The 21343-nt window shown below is 46.6% G+C and overlaps 1 protein-coding gene across 1 annotated transcript in view; it reads right to left on the reverse strand.

Moving 5' to 3' along the window:
- Positions 1 to 426: 426 nt before the first annotated feature.
- The window catches only part of CPNE9 (copine family member 9), a 73181-nt gene continuing 52264 nt past the window's right edge, over positions 427 to 21343 (reverse strand). The window contains 12 exon segments of the mRNA XM_032239128.1: positions 427 to 579; positions 3963 to 4036; positions 4902 to 4959; positions 5627 to 5729; positions 7279 to 7406; positions 9096 to 9277; positions 10311 to 10357; positions 10701 to 10762; positions 11517 to 11565; positions 15857 to 15937; positions 18778 to 18819; positions 20414 to 20518. Of these exon segments, the coding sequence (XP_032095019.1) occupies positions 427 to 579; positions 3963 to 4036; positions 4902 to 4959; positions 5627 to 5729; positions 7279 to 7406; positions 9096 to 9277; positions 10311 to 10357; positions 10701 to 10762; positions 11517 to 11565; positions 15857 to 15937; positions 18778 to 18819; positions 20414 to 20518 (1084 nt within the window).

Here is a 21343-nt window from a genome sequence, read left to right on the forward strand (position 1 = left end):
ACCTGGGACCAAGGAATACTTTATTGTCAATAACCAGGCAGAAAGAGGGCTGCATGGCACCTTATTAAACAAACTGGTCTGGAAGCAAACACAGCTCCAGGATTCCCAGCGCGCTTCGTCTTCTTCTGAACTTCCTCTTTTGAGGCTCTTGCTGTTTTATGAACCTGGAATCATCTCCTTGAGATCCTGGGTGGAGCCAGGCTTTTTGTGCTGGTGTCTCATCTGGGGTGTGTGAAGCATGGCATTCCTATCCTGCCCACTTCCCGATTAGTGAACTTCCTGTCCCTCCCCCCCACCCGCCCTGAACTAGCCAGTTCTGAATGAAAGAAAGGGAAAGCGCCCCTCTCGCCTAGGTGGAAAGCATCTTCCCAGTCCCAGCTGGAGCAGAATGATCTGCATTGGCTTCAGGCTGTGGAGAAGACAGAGCTACTGTGGTCTAGCAGAAAGAGGCTTGATGTCCCGGGTCTTCATGTATGAAAGCAGCTGCTCTGGGATTTCGGCTAGGACATCTTTCGCCAGGCGTGCCATGCTTAAAATGTGGTTGCCGGAATGGTCTACGTAGTCTCGGAAGGGCACAAACTACAACAGCAGGAAAGACACAAAAAGGCAGCGGGTGCTGAATTAGATTCCCAAGTCCGGTGCAATCTTCTTGGCTATCGATAGCAACAGAAGAAGGAAAATTTTGTATTTCCCAACTCAGTTTACACGAGAGCTGAATCGTGACCCGACAAAAGCACTAACGTAATAAGCACGCCGACAACACCGCGGCGCTAAAACCGCGATGTCAAAAGCGCGCCGACAACAGCGTGCCGACAGAAGCGCGATTTAATTTAAGGTAAGGTTTACGGTTATGTTTAGGGTTAGGTTTAGGGTTAGGTTTAGGGTTAGGTTTAGGGGTAGGTTTAGGGTTACGTTACAGCGCGCTTCTGTCGGCGCGCTTTTGTCGGCGCGCTTTAGGGCTAATTTGTCGCTCATTCGTCGCGCGGTTTTGTCACCGCGCTTTAGTCACCGTGCTTTAGTCAGGCGCGCTTTTGTTGTGCGCGCATTTGTGGTGGAACCGAGCTGAATACCCACCCATACTGTACAGCAATATCATTTAGGTTTATATACCGCCCCATAGCACTTTATAGCAGTTTATAATGTAGGAACATTATTTACATATTGCCCCTAACAATCTGGGTCTTCATTTTACTGACCTCGGAAGGATGGATGGCTGAGTCAACCTTGAGCCAGTGAGAATTGAATTCCTGGCAGTGGGCAGAATTAGAATCGAACTCTAGACTGTGGGCAGAGTTTGCCTGCAATACCGCACTTTAACCACGGCACCACCAGTACCCATTTCTGTTGCCCTAGAAATATGTAGATCCACTCTATCCGTCATATTGCCAATATTTTAATTTTCTTTTCTTATGCCCATTAGCAATTCAGGTCTATAAAACTAACACTGAGATTGATCATAGCTCATCTGCAGGTTTATAAATTTTGCAAGAAAGCTAAGATGCTCAAATAAGTACGGTATTTTCCAGACTTAATTCTTTTTTAATTCCTAAATCGCAGCCATGAACAGCAACTAAAATCCTGCTACTTCTCTTGGAAACATGAACTTTGCACACTATCCTTTGCACTGCAAGGATAAGTTAATACTGTAAAATCATATCAAAATAAGTACCGTATTTTAGGCTGACAATCTAATCTGGATGAGAAAGTAAGGGTTGATAGCAATAGCAATGCCACTTAGACTTATATACTGCTTTACAGTCTGTACAGCTCTCTCTAAGCGGATGTCCAGTCCTCTAGGTCATGAAGGGGTACCTTGATCAGTACACAGTGTTGTATAAGGCCGCAAACACATATGACAATCATGGCAAACATTTTCATGTTAGCATGTAGAGAAGTGCTGATGGAAATGCAAGAGAAAATATGGTGTTGGTTAGGACAAGCAAAGCACACTCCTTCCAAAAACACCTTCTCATGGACTTGTGACGCAATAGACCCTGGCTGTTCAACCAATAAGACACTTAGAAGTTTAAGAAATTTTGATAACACTGGAAGAAATAGGAGTGAGCATAGGTCGTGGCACGACAAAACCGTGCTCGACTAAGCCGCGCCCGATTAAACCGCGTTGCTGACGTCATCAACAGGGCGACAACAGCGAGCGCGGAGAAAGAAGGGTGCTTTAAATAGCGCTTTGAAAGCAAGCCGATTGAACTTAAGGTAAGGGTTAGGTTTAGGGTTAGGTTTAGGATTAGGTTTAGGGGGGTTAGGTTTAGGTTTAATTTTAGGTTTAGCATTTACAGCGTGCTTCTGTCTCCGCGCTGTTGGCGCCCTGTTGATGACATCAGCTACACGGTTTCGTCGAGCGCGGTTTAGTCGAACGCGGTTTTGTGGTGGAACCAGCATAGGTTGCCGGGAGAAAGACCATTATGAGATAAACCGATAAAAGATAACTCGCTAAAAGTAATTAAGTTAAGAATACAGAATAACAGAAGGAAGGGATCTTGGAGATCTTCTAGTCCAACCCCCTGCTCAAGCAGGAGACCCTATGCCATTTCAGACAAGTGGCTGTCCAGTTTCTTCTGAAAAACCTCCAGTGGTGGAACACCCACAGCTTCTGAAGGCAAGTCTTTCCATTGATTGATTCTTCTAGCTGTCAGGAAATTTCCTCCTTATTTCCAGGTTGCTTCTCTTCTTGATTAATTTCCATCCACTGTTTCTTGTTCTGCCCTCTGGTTCTTTGGAAAATAGATTGGCTTCCTCTTTGTGGCAGCCCCCCAAATATTGCAAGACTGGTCTCATGTCATCTCAGTCCTTCTCTTTTTTTAACATCATTGTCTTGGTAATTATACCCATTACCTCATAGAAACCTCCCCCCTCCCAATATCCCACCACACTAATCAGTTATCTTGCTCTATCCAAATATGTATATATTGTAATTTATCCGCCTACCTACCCCTGCCCTATCCTGTCCTTTATTTCCTGCTTTCTAGCTCATCACAATCGTGTGGCACAGCTGATTTCCCACCCGCCTTGCTGTTTTACTAACTGTTGCCGACCTGGAAGGCGCATATACATATACACATACATGTGTGTGTGTGTGTGTTTCTGTGATTCTATAGCTTTTGTGATTATTGATTCTGTACTTCTGGATTCTGAGTTCTGATTCTGGCTTTTACTGCAATGGGTAAGTTTCTTATATAAATGAATCCTGCTGAATTACCATATTTTTGGAGTATAAGACGCACCTTTTTCCCTCAAAAAAGAGGCTGAAAATCTGGAGGTGGTATTCAGCCAGTTTGGACCGGTTTGGCTGAACCGGTAGCTCTGATGATCAGCTGGCTCCGCCTACCTACCCCTGCCCTATCCTGTCCTTTATTTCCTGCTTTCTAGCTCATCACAATCGTGTGGCACAGCTGATTTCCCACCCACCCCTCGCTGTTTTACTAACTGTTGCCGACCTGGAAGAAAAGCAGCTGAGCTTCTAAATGCTCCATTTTCAGCACTGTGCACAAGTGCTTTAGCTGCATGTGTGGGCAAAGCGCTTTCTCACCGAACCGGTTGTTAAACCGGCAGCATCCCAACCACTGTTATAGGGGTGTTTATATCTGCCCTCTTTCATTTCACTTTCACTCCCTCTGGTACCCTATGAAACCATCCATATTTCACGAGAATGATGTGCTGTTTTAAACAATTTTTTTTTTGGGGGGGGGGGAATTTCCCCTGTAAAAGTAGATCAGAGTGAACATCCTCTGTTCCTAACAAAAGGCTCCATGATCAGCATGGGGAAGGCTCTCTCAGGGGATAGTTTTTGCAAAACTCTTGATGATCATCAGTTAGAAATCCTAGCACCTCACTCCTTGCATAGATTGACGCTGTTAAGAGAAACAAGTCGGGAACAGGACAATTCATCACAGAAACCTTCCTTTGGCTCATTCTAACCAGCCAGATTCTCAAAGAAGAGTTACCTGTACAATGTCTCTCTCAGCATAACGGCCCCTGGAGGAGACCCGTACTTCATCTCCATCCAGCTCTTCCATAGCTGATGATAACAAAAAACAAACAAACACAAGATCTTAACGTTTGTTGCCATCTTCCAGGAGAACTATTACTATACTGACACTGCTTGACACAGCTGGAGAATAAATCTTAAGGTCCTTAATTCTGCATTTTGCTCTAGCTTTGCAGAGGATAGGATAGAATAATAGAGTGGAGTGGAGTGGAGTGGAGTGAAATGGAGTAGAGTAGAGAAGTTCAGAGTAGAGTAGTGTAGAGTAGAGTAGAATGGAATAGCAGAGTTGGAAGGGACCTTGGAGGTCTTCTAGTCTAACCCCCTGCTTAGGCAGGAAACCCTATACCAGTGATGGCGAACCTTTTTGGCACCGAGTGCCAAAAAGGTCACGCAGAAACATCGCGTATGCACATGAGTGCTCGTTGGGACTGTGCTCTGGGAAAAGCCAAACTTCCAGGTTCTAGCGGGCAAGCGCACACTGGTTATCGGCACTGCTGCATGCGCGAAGGACAGCTGATCATTGTGCGTGCATGTGCACCAGAAACGTGGAAGACAAACAGGTAAGGCCTGCGCGACATGGCTTCGTGTGCCACTTTGGGCACATGTGCCATAGGTTCGCCATCACGGCCCTACACCGTTTCAGACGGACAATTGTCCAACCTCTTCTTAAAGACTTCCAGTGTTGGAGCATTCACAACTTCTGGAGGCGAGCTGTTCCACTGATTAATTGTTCTATGAGGTTTTGCTTATGGATGCATCCAGCCAAGGATTGGGATGCCAGTCTTGATGTCTTGCCAACCTGCACTCCCCTCAAAACATCCAATCCACTCATTGAATTTCTCAGACTCAATTCCCCGATCACTCACAATTCATCTGAATGAGAAACGACACTTACCCCCAAACTCAGCAGGGCCCACTCCCACGATGATGACAGACATGGGCAAGGAAGAAGCCTGCAGAATAGAAGGTTTATTGTCTCAACTGCACAGGAAATAAACCACAGCTTTCCAAAGTTTTGGAACTTCTTCCCCCTTCTCGTGTGCCAAATGCTGGTAAAATCGAGGTAGGGGAAGACTCTGCTGGTAGTCTTTGACTTATGAACCCAAAATTTCCGAGGTTAAGCGAGACAGTTGTTAACCAGTTTTGCCCCGTTTTACAGCTTTTCTTGCCACCGTTGTTAAGTGAATCACCGTTAGTAACACAATTGTTAAGTGAATCCGGCTTCCCCATTGGCTTTGTTTGTCAGAAGGTCACAAAAAGAGATCACCCAACCCCAGGACACTGCAACCGTCATAAATATGAGCCGCTTGCCAAATATCCCCATTTTGATCACATGGCCATGGAGATGCTGCAATGGTCATAAGTGTGAAAATGGTTGTAAGTCGAGGACTCCTTGTACCTTAAGTCATCTATGGGCATCTTTCTTGATATCCACACACCCACACCCACCCACACACAATTGATGACAGCACACTGTCCCTTATATATTTTTCTGTGTGCGGGTGGCTCACACAGACTATTTAATGGGGATTGAGGGCTTTGGATGATGCTTTTATACCCCAAACCTTGGACTTTATTCCATTTCTTATTGCCCGGTGAGATACACCAAGGCCGACTCACACTGACAATGGCTTCTTTAGTCTGCAGCATGTCGGAAATCACTCCATCGGTGATGATGAGAAGAACATAATACTGGGAGCCATCAGTGACCTGGGCAGCCAAACTGGGAAACAGAGAGAGAGAGGGGGGAGGGAGGGAGGGAGAGAGGGGGAGAGAGAGGGGAAAGAGGGAGAGAGAGGGAGAGAGAGAGAGAGAGTGAGTGAGTGAGTGACGGAAAATTCTGATTTCAGCACTTTTGCTTCCCACGGCCTCCTTCAAAGTCCTGTCCACTGTTCCCTTGTCAAAAAAAATTGCAACCGCTACCTTGGGAGTAAGCTAAGAAAATGGGAAGCTGACTTCAGCTTTATTCAGAATCAGATTTGATACCTGTCAATCCACCTGACATCAGCTCTCTGCATTTGGACGCCTTCCACCTCTTCTTTTGCAGGTTGGATCTGGGTAATCCTGCAGGCAAGGCATAAGCTCTTCCCGCTGGGCCACCCTTCCTTCCTTCTTTCCTTGCTCTTTCTTTCACCTTCTTTACCGCTGCACATATCTTGCATGGGCCGCTGCCTTAATAGGTCAAGCAATGAAGATTGCAGTTGCCCGAGACACATACTGGATTATTTTGGCTCCCCGAAGCCTTGGCTGAGAGTGGCCTACTTGATTCTTTCATTTCATTTATTTATTTATTCATATCCCACCTTCATTATTTTTACAAACAACTCAAGGCGGCAAACACATCCAGTAATGGTATGCTATTCTCTTCACTACCGGTTTGGTAGCGGGAGCGCACCTGGTCAAAACGTGCATGCGCAGAAGGTCTGTGATGACATCACGGTGGATGGGCGGAGCCTCGTGCCGCCACCACTACCGGTTCACCCAAACTGGTGCGAACCGGCAGCATACCACTTCTGAACACATCCAACGCACGTTCCTCCTCCTATTTCCCCCCAAATAACAACCCCTCTGGGGGTGAGTTGGGCTGTGAGAGAGGGACGGGCCCAAGGATCACCCAGCTGGCTTTCATAGTTAAGGCAGAACTTGAACTCACAGTCTCCCACTTTCAAGCTTGGCGCCTTAACCACTACACCAAATCACTCTTCAAGGTTTCTGAGAGACAAGAAGACCAACAGGTGGCTTTCTGTTGTGGCCTGTCAGCCGCCGGTCCCTCCAGCAGCCCAATCAAAGGAGGAGGAAGAGGCGTGGGAGTCGGTATCAGCATCAAGGCAACCTGAGAGCTCCGAGGGGGAAGAGGGAGTGGAGTTGGCAGACAGAGGCTGAGCCTGGGCCGTCTGTCAGCCCTCAGGTGGAGAGTCAATAGCTCCCAGGTCTGGAGGTGGATGATGAGGAAGAAGAACAACAATTGGGTCCAATGCCTGACATTTGGATGCATAGAGGCAAAGGAGAGGAGAGCAGTGGAAATCTATGGGCTGGTCCTTGGGACGGAAGAGGCACTACTGCTAGCGAAGCCCCACCCTAGCTCTGGGGATATAAGGCAGAGGGCGGAGATCAATAGTAGACAACTATTTATCTTCCAGCCAGCCGGCTTGTTAGCCTGCGGTGAGAAAGAAACTTTTTGCCGGAGCTGCCGGCACTCCTAATTAAAAGAATATTTGAGTTAACTTCAGAAGGTTTGACTCCGAACACTTCCTCGTCTCCTCCCTGCTCACCAGGCCACCTGGTTGATGACAGGTGCAAAGTTGGTGGGTCCGTAGAGCTGCACGGTCCGTAGGCTTTGGAAGTAGGATTCCAATACTCCTTCGATGCCCTCGCAGTTGGGATTGTCTGGGTTATTGTTCTAGGGAGACAATGGCAGAGCTCAGCAATCTGGGCAGGGCAGACAGGAGAGACTCTTCACTGAACACGCAAAGGGCTCTAGAGCTGGGAATTCTGGGAGGGATAAAGAACACTGTGTTGGGGTAGTCAATCCTTAAGCACTGATGGCATTACCTAGTTTGGTAATGCAACGTCTGCAAGAAAACCACGGAGCTCAGAGAGTACCAAGGATCCCACACTGTCAGACTTCTCCGACGCGGGAGAATTGGAACTTTGGGTTTTCCTAGTGAAAGACTCATAGAAGTCTACCGGAGAAATGCTTTTGATTGTTTTAGCTGGTCTGCATAAGCCGAAGCATTAGTTAAATGTGTAAGCGGCTATGGGTTTGTAGACCATGATTGATTGTATAATCTAATCAGTGGTGGGATTCAAATAATTTAACAACCGGTTCTCTGCCCTAATGACCAGCTGGGTAGGCGTGGCTCGGTGGTCATGTGACTGGGTGTGGCCAACTCAACGTTACTCACATTGATGGGCATTTCACCTTAGCTGTAACAATGTAATAAGAGTTAACTGGAAAGGCAGTTTCTGTAAGCAGGGCAATAAAGATTAGGCTAGAAACAACACCAGAATGTTTCCTTCCTGCCTTCCTTACAGGATTAGCCCTGTAAAGTGGAAAAAACAAAATAAGATTTCTTCCAACAACCGGTTCTCCGAACTGCTTAGAAAGTTAACAACCAGTTCTCCCGAATAGTTGTGAACTGGCTGAATCCCACCACTGAATCTAATCCATAAACATTAAAGGGCAAGTGAGTGGGAATGTCCATGATGTGTGTGTGTGTGTGCATGTGCGGGCATAAGTTGAGGTCAGCAGTGATTGCCCAGTCAAGTGTCCAGCCCTTTGTAACACGTGCTGTGAGTATAACACGAGTAAAAAATGAGACAGGTCTTGGATTGACCTGTTTGTGTCCACCAACGTGATCTTTTTTTGACCCAACCTTGAGATGCCCCTGACGTATCCCTCACAATGATAACATTTTAGAAAAGAAATATTAAAAGATATAGAACTTTGGAACCACATTCTCTGAATTGGAAACCTTTCTTATTAACTTCTAATCAATGATGTATGGCTATGATAATTTATTCAGTGGTAAAGGAATGTTAAAAGCCCTTTCTATCTCTAGCGCTATTTCTAATGTCACCATCATGAGGTAATACAATTTAATATTATAATAGAATTTTAAATAAACTATTCAAAGATTTCCCCTGTCCAGGTGCGACTAACTTAAGAAGGTGCTCATCTCCGATTCTCAGCCGAGGGAGCCTGCGTGGTCTGAAAGATGCTTCTGTCCTCCTGGGGCCAGCATGAAAATACGGAATGCAGTAATTTCCCCACCAAAGTGGTACCTATTTATCTACTCGCATTTGCATGCTTTCGAATGGCTAGGTGGGCAGGAGCTGGGGCAAGGAACAGGAGCTCACCCTGTTGTGTAATACTTGGGTCTCAAACTCGGGTTGTCGGGGCTTTCCAGCTGACAAGCTCAGTGCCTTAACCTTTGAGCCATCACACTACCCCCCCCCCACACCCCTATTCTTTCAGATCCATTCAGATCCATTCAGATGAAGATGCCAGGGATGGGACTTGAGAGTTGCACGTGTACTGGCAGGCATTATGGTCCCTCCTGTCTTCACCCAGGAAGTTCTTTCTTACCAAAGGGAACTGATGAGACACTTTGCCGTCTGGTGGGACCTTGGCACCAAAGCCATAAGCAGGGAAAAGTTTGTCGCTGTCATAATCCTGGATGATTTCGCCAACTGCTTTCAGTGCCATGGCATAGGAGCTGAGTTGATAAGGGCTCATGTAATGAAGAGAAGTGGGCTGTGAAGGGTTCCCTATGAAAAGGCATTTTGTCAGTCTCAAAAGTCCTGCATCCACCTTTCCCCCCCAGACCAAAAGTGTCATGCCCCCATCGGAGCCTGAATCTGCAGAGGAGGTCGAGTTGGAGCTAGAACCAACAGAGATCGAGGGGGTGGGTTCATGCGAGAAATGGAGAAATGTGGCGAGGAAAAGCCAAGGCAGCCCAGGACCCCTCAGGATTGGAACGGCTTGTTAGCAGGGAGGAACGGGGGCAGGATGACCGAGGGGGGAGGGCAAGCGGTGGACAGGTGGAGTGACAGAGCTCAGGCGATGAGCAAGGACTGCCCCCTCCTGATCCCCGAGCACGGAGAGTGGAGAGAAGGCGGGAACAGCGCAGGCCGACCCAAGAACTTGGAAGGAGAGCACCCAAAAACCCTCTTCACAAGGCACACCTGGGGACTGAGATTTAAGGAGACGCTGTGGGGAGGGGCATTTGTTGGGAATAAACACTGAATTGCTGGAGTTTGGTGTGCAGGTACAGACATTAGGAGTTTGCAGGATTGCTTGCTTCTTCCTTACTTGTTGACTCAGTACCTTGTTCCTGACTTTGTGGAGTCATTGTTTATTTACTTTGCTGGACTGGGTGCAGCCAGAAGCTGCTGTGTGTGTGTGTGTGTGTGTGTGTGTGTGTCTGTGTGTGTGTGTGTGTCTGTGTGTGTCTGTGTGTGCATGTGCGTGCTTTGTTCTGGGACTTGCCAAGAAAGTGGGACCGTTTGAGGGGAAATTTGGAGCATTAAAGGGGAGTCCGGACTCTCACTGCCCATGTGATCTTTGTGCTGGATCATCACATTGGAGTCACAATACAGGTAAGTCCTACATCTTCCTCCCTGGCCATCCCTATCCAGGGGGGCCCAGGTGAATTCTCGTCCCATCTCCCCAAATGACGGGAGAAGAGACAATGCCCAGGTTGTCTCAGTGAGCATCAGAGTCAACCTGGCTGCTTTGTCTGTTACCAGCAGCAGAACTGCACTCGGTTCCCATAGTGATATGCAAGCATGCCGCACTCACCATTGGAGGCCGTGAAGTCAATGGCGACAGTAAAATTCAGTTGCGTCCTAAGGGTGGTGCGGAAAAGAGAGAGAGAGAGAGAAATGGATGCTGCCATCCTTGGAGATACCCTCTGATGTCCCAAGGGTGCTCCCTTTTGGGGTGCTAGGCAATTCATCATCTCACCAGCACCAGCAAGTCTCCCTCTTCAAGAGACCAGAGCATCCCCGCCTTCCCCAACGAGGCGTCTACTTCCTTATCACCTTAAAAGTCATCGCGCTCTGCCCCCGATGCCCTCTTATAGTTCCCCCGCAATGCCTCAGAGGCAGAGGACAGGAAGAGGGCTGAGGGCTCATGAAACCCTCAGAAACCAGGGACCTGAGAGGCATCCAGGATTTTCAACCGACGCACCCGCCTCGAATGTAATCAACAAAGGTGAATTCTGACTGCACTGTGAATGACAGAAGGGTTACCTAACAGGAACAGAGAAAAACAAACACAAGAGAAGGGGGGGGAAAGAAAGAAAGAAGAAGCATGAGATATTCTAGATGGTAAGCTCATCTGGGCAGAAAGAAAGATTTGGGGAGGGGATCAGGGGTGGGCTGCTGGGGGTTCGCAGGGGTTCGGGAGAACCTCTAGCTAAGATTCTGTGCAGTTTGGAGAACCCCCAAATCCCACTCCTGGCTGGCCTTGCCCACTCCACCCCTCCCCTCCCAGGACTGCACACGCAGCCCATTTTGGATGCAGGTAAGTGGAAGGCCCGCACGGAGGCGCCTACCGGAAGTTCGGGGAGGCCAGAAATGGGCCCGTTTTCGGCCTCCAGAGGGCCTCTGAAGCCTGGGGAGGCCATTTTCACCCTCCCAGAGACTCAAGGATAGCTCCAGAGCCCAGGGAGGGCAAAAATGCACCCACCCCCCATGGTGCAGGAGGCCGACTAGGCCACACCCACCCAACAACCAGGCAGAGAACCCCTTGCTAAGGGGATGTCTGTTCTGGATTGGCCTCAAGAGAAGTGAATCAGGAAGAGAAGGGAAATGTGATTGGCTTCGATAACACAAGCGCTTCCTTTTTTTTAATAGCAGGTAAGACGTTTGACTGGAAAAATCTGGAGTGTGCCCCAGTGAAAATATTCCCATCAGCTTCACATGACTCGATGCACTGATTTGTAAGGATGAGGGGCGGCAGGGATGTGAGCTAAGAGGGAAAAAAAAACTGTCCTACACTTACAGTCCCCGAGTTAATGTACTTCTTTTTCTTGCACTTCTTCCTAGGTTCGAAACCTGGAGAGGGGAAGAAAAGAATGAATGAATGAATGAATGAATGAATGAATGAATGAATGAGAGAGGAGCATTTTTTCCCCCTTTAACTAATAAATTAGAGAACCAGTTTTGGTCAAGCAGTTAAGGCACCAGGCTAGAAACTAGGGGACCGTGAGTTCTAGTCCCACTTTAGGCATGAAACCTGGCTGGGTGATTTTGGACCAATCGTTAGGAGACTGAGAGTTCTAGTCCCGCCTTAGAAATGAAAGCAGCTTGGATGATTTATGGATGAGCTGGTTGCTTTCGTGGTGTGGAGACAATAATTTGGTCCTTAACACCAATAAGACCAAGGGCCTTATAGAGGACTGTAGAAGGATAGATCAGACATCCAGCCCTTGCTTATCAATGGAGATGTGACTTTCCAGATGTGACTTTTATGGAGAAATTTTCCAGCCTGCAAAAGCACTTAGACTTATATACCGCTTCATAGTGTTTTACAGCCTTCTCTAAGCAGTATATAGAGTCAGCATATTGCCTGCAGCAAACTGAATCCTCGGAAGGATGGAAGGCTAAGTCAACCTTGAGCCGGCCTGGATCGAACTCCTGGCAGTGGGCAGAATTAGCTTGCAATACTGCATTCTAACCATTGCGCCAGCATGGGGCTCTTTAAATTGCAATGTATAAGGGGATCCTAAATGAAGTTGGTTTCCAAATGGAGTCCACTTGTGTTAACTCCTGGTTATTATTATTTCTTTTTATTTTACCACTGAAAACCAAAGAGGGAAAATGGGTGGGAAGTCTGAAGCCTCTCTAACAGAGGTGAAATCCACTTACTTTTGCTACCGGTTCAGTAGCAATGTGAGCATGCTCTCCATGCATGCGTGCGCACATTTGTGCATGCGCAGGACCTTCTGCGCATTCCCAGAGCGTCAAAATATACCATTAAAAAGCCTGCTACTGAGCACCCCTGGCAAGTGAGTAAGTGAACAGCGGGGGGGGGGGGGAATCCGCTGTGCCACCGATTTAGATTAGCTGAAAGCAGGAAATCGTGCTTTCTAGCTAATATAAATGGTGTGGCACAGCTGATCGTTGGAAAAACCAGTTTGCCCAAACCAGTAGGATTTTTTTACTACTGGTTCCGGTGAACAGCTGGCATCTTTGCTACTGGTTTGGGCGAACCGGTTAGAACTGGTAGCCTTTCACCCCTGCTCTCTACCAAATGCAATTGTTCTTTTTGGTTGATATTTTCAAAAAGGTACAGAGCACACACAGTTCTGGCTTAAATGAGAGAGAGTCCATTCAGAAGTAACCATCTTCTGTTCATAATCCTAAGAAAGAAGACCTGTTTTACTATTGGTACCCAAAGATACAGAACTGGTTTTCTTAGTTTTGCACTACAGTGCATCATAATCTTTTGTAAGCAAAGAAACAATACTCTGCAGATACATGGCAGCCCTTGGGGTGGTGGTGGGGAAATTTTCACTTATGGCTCTGCACAGCATATGCATATTGCAGAACATGAAATGTATTTTAGCACACAGCACTGATGTACACGCTAAAATATATATGAAATTGCTGATGGCCATATTAAAAGTATAACTATTAATGCATGACTAGGCTTCATCTTCATAGCGCTTAACTGATTCCTTTAATCACATTTTTTAAAACACCTTTCCTGAACATTTCAATCAGAATCTATCAGAATGGAGCTGGGAGGGACCTTGGAGGTCTTCTAATCCAATCCTCTGCTCAAGTAGTAAGGCTTGGAGATGATTGGTCCGTCCCATAGGACATAAAAGAGGAGTAAACGGATGTGAGCTTTTGGAGGAAGCAACTTTGTTCGTTGTGGTCAGTTTAAACTCTGAAGCTCCGTTTGACTCTCTGTTCTGTTTGGCTTTGCAAAACTAATTGGAAATTAGGTCTCTGGCAAAGTTTCAAGGGAGATAAAAGTGGGTGTTTATCAGCCTTACTCTGAAAGACTGTGGCAGACTTCTGTTGGACTCCTAATAAAAGACTGGTTGTGAATCATGGGCTGAGAAAGAACATAATTCGCAGCCATTTAAATAAAAAAGGGTTTTGGGGACTAAGCATGTGATTTTTACTGTCTCAGGAAGCCTAAGTCAGAACACAACTGTTGTTGACAAATGCCGCCTTAAACCTCTGAAGGAAATACAGACAGTCCTCAACTTATGACCACAACTGAGCCCAGAATTTATGTGGCTAAATGAAACATTTGTTAAGTGAGTTTTGCCTCACTTAACGACTTTTCTTGCCACAGTTGTTAAGTGAATCACTGCAGCTGTTAAATTAGTAACCTGGCTGTTAACTGAATCTGGCTTGAAGAGCCGAGGTGGCGCAGTGGTTAGAGTGCTGTACTGCAGGCCACTTCAGCTGACTGTTATCTGCAGTTCAGCGGTTCTAATCTCACCGGCTCAAGGTTGACTCAGCCTTCCATCCTTCCGAGGTGGGTGAAATGAGGACCCGGATTGTTGGGGGCAATATGCTGACTCTGTAAACCGCTTAGAGAGGGCTGAAAGCCCTATGAAGCGGTATATAAGTCTAACTGCTATTGCTATTGGCTTCCCCATTGGCTTTGCTGGTCAGAAGGTCGCAAAAGATAATCACATGATCAGGGGTGGGTTCCAGCTGCTGCTACTGCTGGTTCGCTCAGGGCGACCAAGGCTGCCAAGTTACTACCTTTTCGGCTGAACCGGTCCAAACCGGTAGGAACCCACCTCTGCACATCGTCCTGGGGACACTTAGAACCATCATAAATATGAGTCAGTTGCCAAGCATTCAAATGTAAGTCACGTGGTTTACATGACCCTGGGGATGCTGCAATGGTCATAAGTGTGAAAAACGGTCATAAGTCACTTTTTTCAGTGTACCTTCGAATGGTCGCTAAATGAACAGTTGTAAGTCAAGGACTACCTGTATGGGATATAAGCTAAAAAACAAACCAAATCAAAATGTTGCTGGGTTGAAATCTTGAGATTGGACTAATGCTAGCAAGCTTCATTAGAACAGTGTTTCTCAACCTTGGCGACTTTAAGTCCTGTGGACTTCAACTCCCAGAATCCCCCAGCCAGCAGAGCTGGCTGGGGGAATTCTGGGAGTTGAAGTCCACGGGACTTAAAGTCACCAAGGTTGAGAAACACTGCATTAGAACACAGGCACAAAAGGGCCAAGAAGCAGAAAGCCCAAAACAAACTCTTTCTGGATCCAGATGTTTCACCCCTTGTCAACAGATGACACTGGCTTGCTCTATATCAGGGGTGTCAAACTCAAAGCCCGGGGACTGGATCCAGCCCTCAGGGTGCTTAGATCTGGCCCACAGGGCCATCCTGGAAACAGCAAAGGACCGGCCTACAGTACTTCTGCCAGCAAAAATGGAACTTGGGAGGGCTGCGGGTGAGCCCCCTGAGCCCTGTTTTCACTGGCAGAGGGTTGCAGGAAGCCGTCGCAGCAGTGGTGGGTTTCAAAAATTGTTCGAACCTACTCTGTGGGTGTGGCCTCCATTGTGGGAGTGGCTTGCTGCCCATGTGACCGGATGGGAGTGGCTTGCCGCCCAGGTGACCGGATATGAAGATGCCGACGACACTTGTCAGAACCACCTTAAATTACCTCATACACAGCACTGGCATGCATAAGAATATGATGTCAACTTGTTTTTTAAAAGGCATCTTTGGTTTGCGTTAAAACAACTTCAACACATGCAATGTTCTGATTTTGTGATTGCACCACAAACGCAGTAGTCATCCTTACCTTTCACAGAGGCACTGAGTTTTATAAATATGAGCATGATAGTGTAGAATAATCATATCCAAGGACCATTGGTGGGTTTCAAAAATTTTTGGAACCTCTTCTGTAGGTGTGGCCTGCTTTCCGGGTCCACTGGTGGAACCTCTTCTAACCGGTTCGGTAGATTTGACGAACCGGTTCTACCGAATAGGTGCGAACTGGTAGGAACCCACCTCTGCGTCGCAGCAAAAAACGGAGCATAGGAACCCATTTTCACTGGCAGAGCACTTTGGCCTACAGGCACCTCCTGACACAAGTGACGTCGAGCTGGCCACGCCCAGCCCAGCCCAGCCCAAGGTCAAACACAACCCTGAACCCTCAATGAAATCCAGTTGGACACCCCTGCTCTACACCCATGAGGACTAGAAACATGTTGGTGTGCATTCTTTGTAAACCCATTGTGTCCAGATTTCTCAGCAGGAATGTAATTTGTTGGGTCCAATTAATGCAAGCGCTGCACAAAACCTAACATTTCTCAAGAGAATCTGTATTTTGCCAGGAGAAAGTCTTACCTCATAGACTGTGAACTGGTTCTGGGCGCGAGAGAGTTCCCGATAGCTTGTGGCAAATTCTCCAATAAAATCGTGGCTGCAACAAACCAAAAGTAATAAAAAAGTAAATAAAAAAGAAGTAATATAACGCTTCACCGTTGGGGTAGCGAGTGTATGAATAATAGGTGTTCCGAGTATCTCACATCCTGCGGTGAGGAACTGAGGATTTTTAATTACTCCACCTACCCAATTCACTTAATCCTCTTTGCCCCACAGGGTGCATCTACAAATGCAGCAGATTGAGATGTAGAAAGAATTGTACTGCTTCAAACTGCAGTTGAGGGTGGTGGGTGGGAATGGATTTTGAGTGCTTTGCATTCGAGTCCAAAAGCCCAAGTTCAGTAAGAGGGAAATAACCAAAGAACAGAGTTTGCAGAGCAAAATCCCATTTTCTCTTTCTCTGCTATCTCCGGATTTCATCCGTTATAGATTTTTCTTTGTACTTAAAAATGGCCTCTCCTGCCTGCTTCCCAAAGGACCATCACTCTTGTTATCACTGTATCAGGCAGCATTCGATGATCCAGCACCAAACAAACAGGGGTTGCTCAGATCAGGGATTGTGAGGGGGAGGACAATAAATACCATATTTTTCGGAGTATAAGATGCTCCGAAGTATAAGATGCACCTAGCTTTTGGGGAGGAAAACAAGAAAAAAAAATCTGCCTCTGCCTCCCAGCAATTTGCCTCCTTGCAGCAAACAGCCTGTTTCAGTTTCAATTTAGCCTGATTAGCACAAAGAAAAAAAATCTGCCTCCCAGCAATTTGCCTCCTTGCAGCAAATCGCGTGTTTCAGTTTCAATTTCAGCACAGCCTGATTAGCACAAGCAGCTGATTGTTGCTTGGATTGCCCCCTCCCCTGCTGTTTCAGGCTGCAGTGAATGCCATAGCCTATTGCTGCCTCCATGTGCCCTGTTTTCAGCCTTCGCATGCCCTGTTTTGGGTTTCTGTGTGCCCCATTTTCCGCTCGTTCTGGGTGGCGGGGATCAGAATGGGCAGAAAATGGGGCACCGGAGGCTGAAAATGGAGTGTGTGGAGGCAGCAATAGGCAATGGCAATCCATGAAGCCAGAAATAGCTGATGATCGGGAGGTCGATTCAACCAACTATCAGTTGCTTGCGCTAATCAAGCTGTGGTGAAGCTGAAACCGAAACAGGCTGTTTGCTATTTGCTGCAAGGAAGCAAATTGCTGGGAGGAAGAGGCTAAGGGTGGGGGCTGGCGGATGGGCGGGACTACATTTGGTGTATAAGACGCACCCAAACTTTCACCCTCTTTTAGAGGGGGGGGGAGTACATCTTATACTCCGAATTATGCGGTAAATTTAGGTTGTGTGAAGGATATGGTGTAACCTCCAGGTGAGTTCAGAGCCATGGCTATTCCATTTTTTTGATAAAAATACAGAATCATTTCCCGTTATATAGCTACCGTAGTCTTCACCTGGCAACCTCAATTAGAGTCAACAACTCTATTGTTAAGTGACTTGGTTGCTAGGTGGAAAAACCACATGATTTGGATGGGCTTCCAACAATATTTCCCATTTGGTCAGTAGACAACTGATCACCTGACCGTGACTTGAGATTTTACTTCCACAAGTTCTATTAACTCTGCTTTTCAGGAGCCAATTGTGAAGCACATGAGTGGTTATCAGATGACCACACAATTGTAAATGTGTGCCAGTTGAAAAGTGACAGAATGATAATCATTTGACCAAGGGATGCTGCCACAGTCATAAATGCAATGACTTTTTATTTATATTTATTTATATTTTTGCAACTTTGAACAGTCACTAAATGAGGCTGTTGGTAAGTGAAGACTACCTGTACCGTCTTTTGGTATGTTATTTTGTCATTCTACTGGGGTGTCGATATCCTACCCAAGTCCTGTCCAAATCTGATCTACCTTTTTTCTAATCACATGTAATTTTCTTGTCAACAGAAAGGAAACCCTTTTCCTATTGCCATCTTTTTTCTTTTTCAACTTCCTAATTGACACACAGCCTCTTGGTGGTCTCCCATTCACAAAACTATCGATCAGCCTTATAAAACCAGCCAAGGTTATGGCCATGAGCTCTCTTCTAGCTAAGAAGGCTTCAAAAAAAAAAAAATCCTGGCAATTCTTTCTACCAATCTTAGCTCCAGATTAGGAACAAACAATTTTGAAAAGAAAGGAAATCATGCTTTAAATTTGTTCTGTTAAAGCCAAGAGTTTGATCCTATACAAGCACTTATATGGGATTTACATCTAAATAAGCACAAATGGGATTGCCCTATTCAGTTAAGGTAAAACAGTCCCAAGAAAAGTATGACTTTTGGCTCCACTTCAAACAATATTGGCAAATGATCTTTAGGAAAACATTCATTGTCCTTTTACTGGCAGCTCGTAGAGGGAAAAGGATAGAGACAGAGAGAAAGGGAGCATCAGAAAGCAAAAAACCCTCACTCATTTTTAGCTTTAATGCCATATGTGATTAGCATATAATGCCCAGGTAATTGTTTCTTGAATCTCTGGAATAAGAGAAAGTATTATACCAACTTTCCCCTATCATGATGCCCTAAAAAGAATCAGGCTACATTTCCATGTTGGGTGAATTGATAAGAATTGCAATTTCACACTAAAGGAGAATATTTGTGGCTCAGGGCTGAAATAAGGGGACCTTGGTGCTCTCTGAGCTTGGTTGTATTCTTGCAGACGTTTCCTTACCCAACAAGGTAACATCATCAGGGCTAGATTAGACTAGCACAGATGAAGTTACCTAGTTTGAGTAATGAAATGTTGGCATGAAAACAACCAACTCAGGGAGCATGAAAGACCCCTAAATGAATACTTCTGGGGAATTCAGGTTGGGGAAAGGGGTCTATAAAACTGGTCTATATTCTCACCTGCCATCCCGGTCCCAGTCATAGACGTCGATTTTCACGGTCCTAGAACAGAGGTAACAAGTAACAAGAGAAGGTGAGTTCCCAAAGGAGGGTTTCAGCTTAGGAAAACAGGAGCCCAAATGAAAAAGGAGATAGGGCATATGCTGTAGAGTTTATGTCCACACTCATTAAATTCCTTTAACTGCCAGTCCATAATATATAGAACTTTATTTTCACTCCTGAGAAACATGCCAGGAAATATTAATCTCCCTTATACCATTAAAAATTTATGTTCCACCTACAGTATTTTTCGGCGTATAAGACGCACTTCCCCTCCCCTCAAAGTGGGTGAAAATTTCAGTCTTATACAGGAAATGTTGTGACGAGGGGTGGGTGGTTGGTGTGGCACCAATCAGCTGTTCTAGAATGGGTCGTGGCGACGGTGGCGAACAGTCCACAGCAGTGGTGGGTTGCAGGTGGTACGCCCCGATATGGGCGTACCGGTGCCTGCTGGGAGCACCGGGTACCACTCCGGTATGGTGCTCCGGAGGGCCCACCTGCCCGCCCACCCAAGCTCCTTACCTGTATTTGAGCTCCTCAGCGCTTCTGCGCACGCACACGGAGCGTATGATGCCTGCACAATGCTCCACCAAGCAGCTGGAGCATCGCAGAGGTGTCACGGAGGTGTCATGGAGGTAAGGACGCATGCACCCGCTGCGCACGTGTGCATCTGGGAGGTGCCGGGCCCCGGTGCACTGTACTGGTTGCACAGGGATCCGGAACTCACCACTGGTCCACGGTGGCAGCAAAAAGGCAGCGCCGAACAGGCCATGCTGAACGGGCCACAGTGGCACCAAACGGATTGCGCCAAACGGGCCATAGCAGTGGCAAATGAGCCATGCCGGTGGCAAATGGGCCACATGGTGGGGAACGGGTGGCGGCAAACAGGCCGCAGCAAATGGGCTGGATGAATACCAGATGGATGCTGGGAGGCAGAGGCAGATTTTTTTTTCTTGTTTTTCTCCCCCCCAAAAAGTAGATGCGTCTTATAGTCCAGAGCATTTTATAATCCAAAAAATACGGTATATGGATAATCCTCAACTTACAACAGTTTGTTTAGTGACGGTTCGAAATGACAACGGCACTGAAAAAAGTGACATGACCATTTTTCACATTTACAATTGTTACACTATCCCCATGGTCACATGATCAAAATTCGGGCGCTTGGCCAATTGACTCATATTTATGACAGTTGTAATGTCCCGGGGTGTCTCACATAATCCCTTTTTGTGACCTTCTGGCAAGCAAAGTCAACGGGGAATCCAGATTCATTTAACCACCATATTACTATTTTAGCAATTTATCAATTGCAGCGATTCACTTAACAAATCTGGCAAAAAAAAGGTCGCAAAACGGGGCCAAACTCAACAAATTTTCCCCTTCACAACATAAATTTGGGGTTCCATTGTGGTCGTACATCGAGGACTACTTGTAGGCCAATGGTTTTTAATAGCCTTGGGGGCAGAGAACCTCAGAGAACCTTTTGACCTGGAAACAGCATGAAAAAAAATCCAACTTAAATTTCTCCTCCTCTAATATTTTGGGTGCTCTGCCTTTTGCCAGCCTTTAGGCCCAAAGTATAAATATAAACTCTAACCTGTCGTAGTCTCCATTGCACAAGGAGCGGACAGGGATGGAAAACGGTTGCCACACCGGATTCAGATTGTTCTTCACCACCTCTGTCTTGTGGCAGATGGTGAACCTGGAAGCAGAGAGAGTCATGGCAAAAAGGGGAAAGAAACAAACACGCACGGAGAGCTCGTGGGCTTTGAGGTGGTGTGGAGTAACATATTGCAGCTTCCTGAGGGGTTGGATTGCAATGCCGTTGAGAATACAGTTTGTCATGCTAGTTCAAGAGGATGAAAACTGTAGTCTAGAACTCTACGCTTGAAGACTGGTGGACTTCAACTCCCAGAATTCCACAAGGAAACTGGCCTGAGGAATTCTGGGAATTGATGTCCACAAGTCTCAAAGTTGCCAAGGTTGGAGACCCCTGGTCTACCACATCTTCAGGCCGCCAGATTAAAGAAAGCAGATCCACCCAGAAACCAGAAGAGCTGCCCATCTCCAAGAAGAGCTCATCGGCACAGACTTCTTTGGGTTTCCGAAGCCACAAACGTTGAAGAGTGGATTTCAGCGGAAGCTCTTGAGCCGCAGCATCTCAATTTCCCCCTTTCCATCTGTACATCCCAAACCCAGGCCCTGCACACCGTGCCTGTTGGCCTCCTTCCCCAACATCCTTTATTGGAACATCCACTAGTTGGGGAAGGATGGAGATCAGCTTGATGTGACGGAGAACAAATGTGGAATGTGCTCTCCAACCACTTCTGAGCCAAGCTAGAAATGGACATTGAGTGCTACCATTGCTAGGCAACCAGGATAGCCTTCTCTGCCTCTACCAGTGAAGGACTGAAGCAAGGCCATAACCGTAGCTGATTTTTTTTTTTTTTTTTGCCAAATATGGAAAATCCGACTCTTCCACTCTAAGCATGCTGAGGAAAAGAACTCCCCGGCTGCAATCACTTGT

This window comes from Thamnophis elegans, chromosome 2 (genome assembly GCF_009769535.1).
Source record: "Thamnophis elegans isolate rThaEle1 chromosome 2, rThaEle1.pri, whole genome shotgun sequence".
NCBI classification, from domain to species: Eukaryota; Metazoa; Chordata; class Lepidosauria; order Squamata; family Colubridae; genus Thamnophis; species Thamnophis elegans.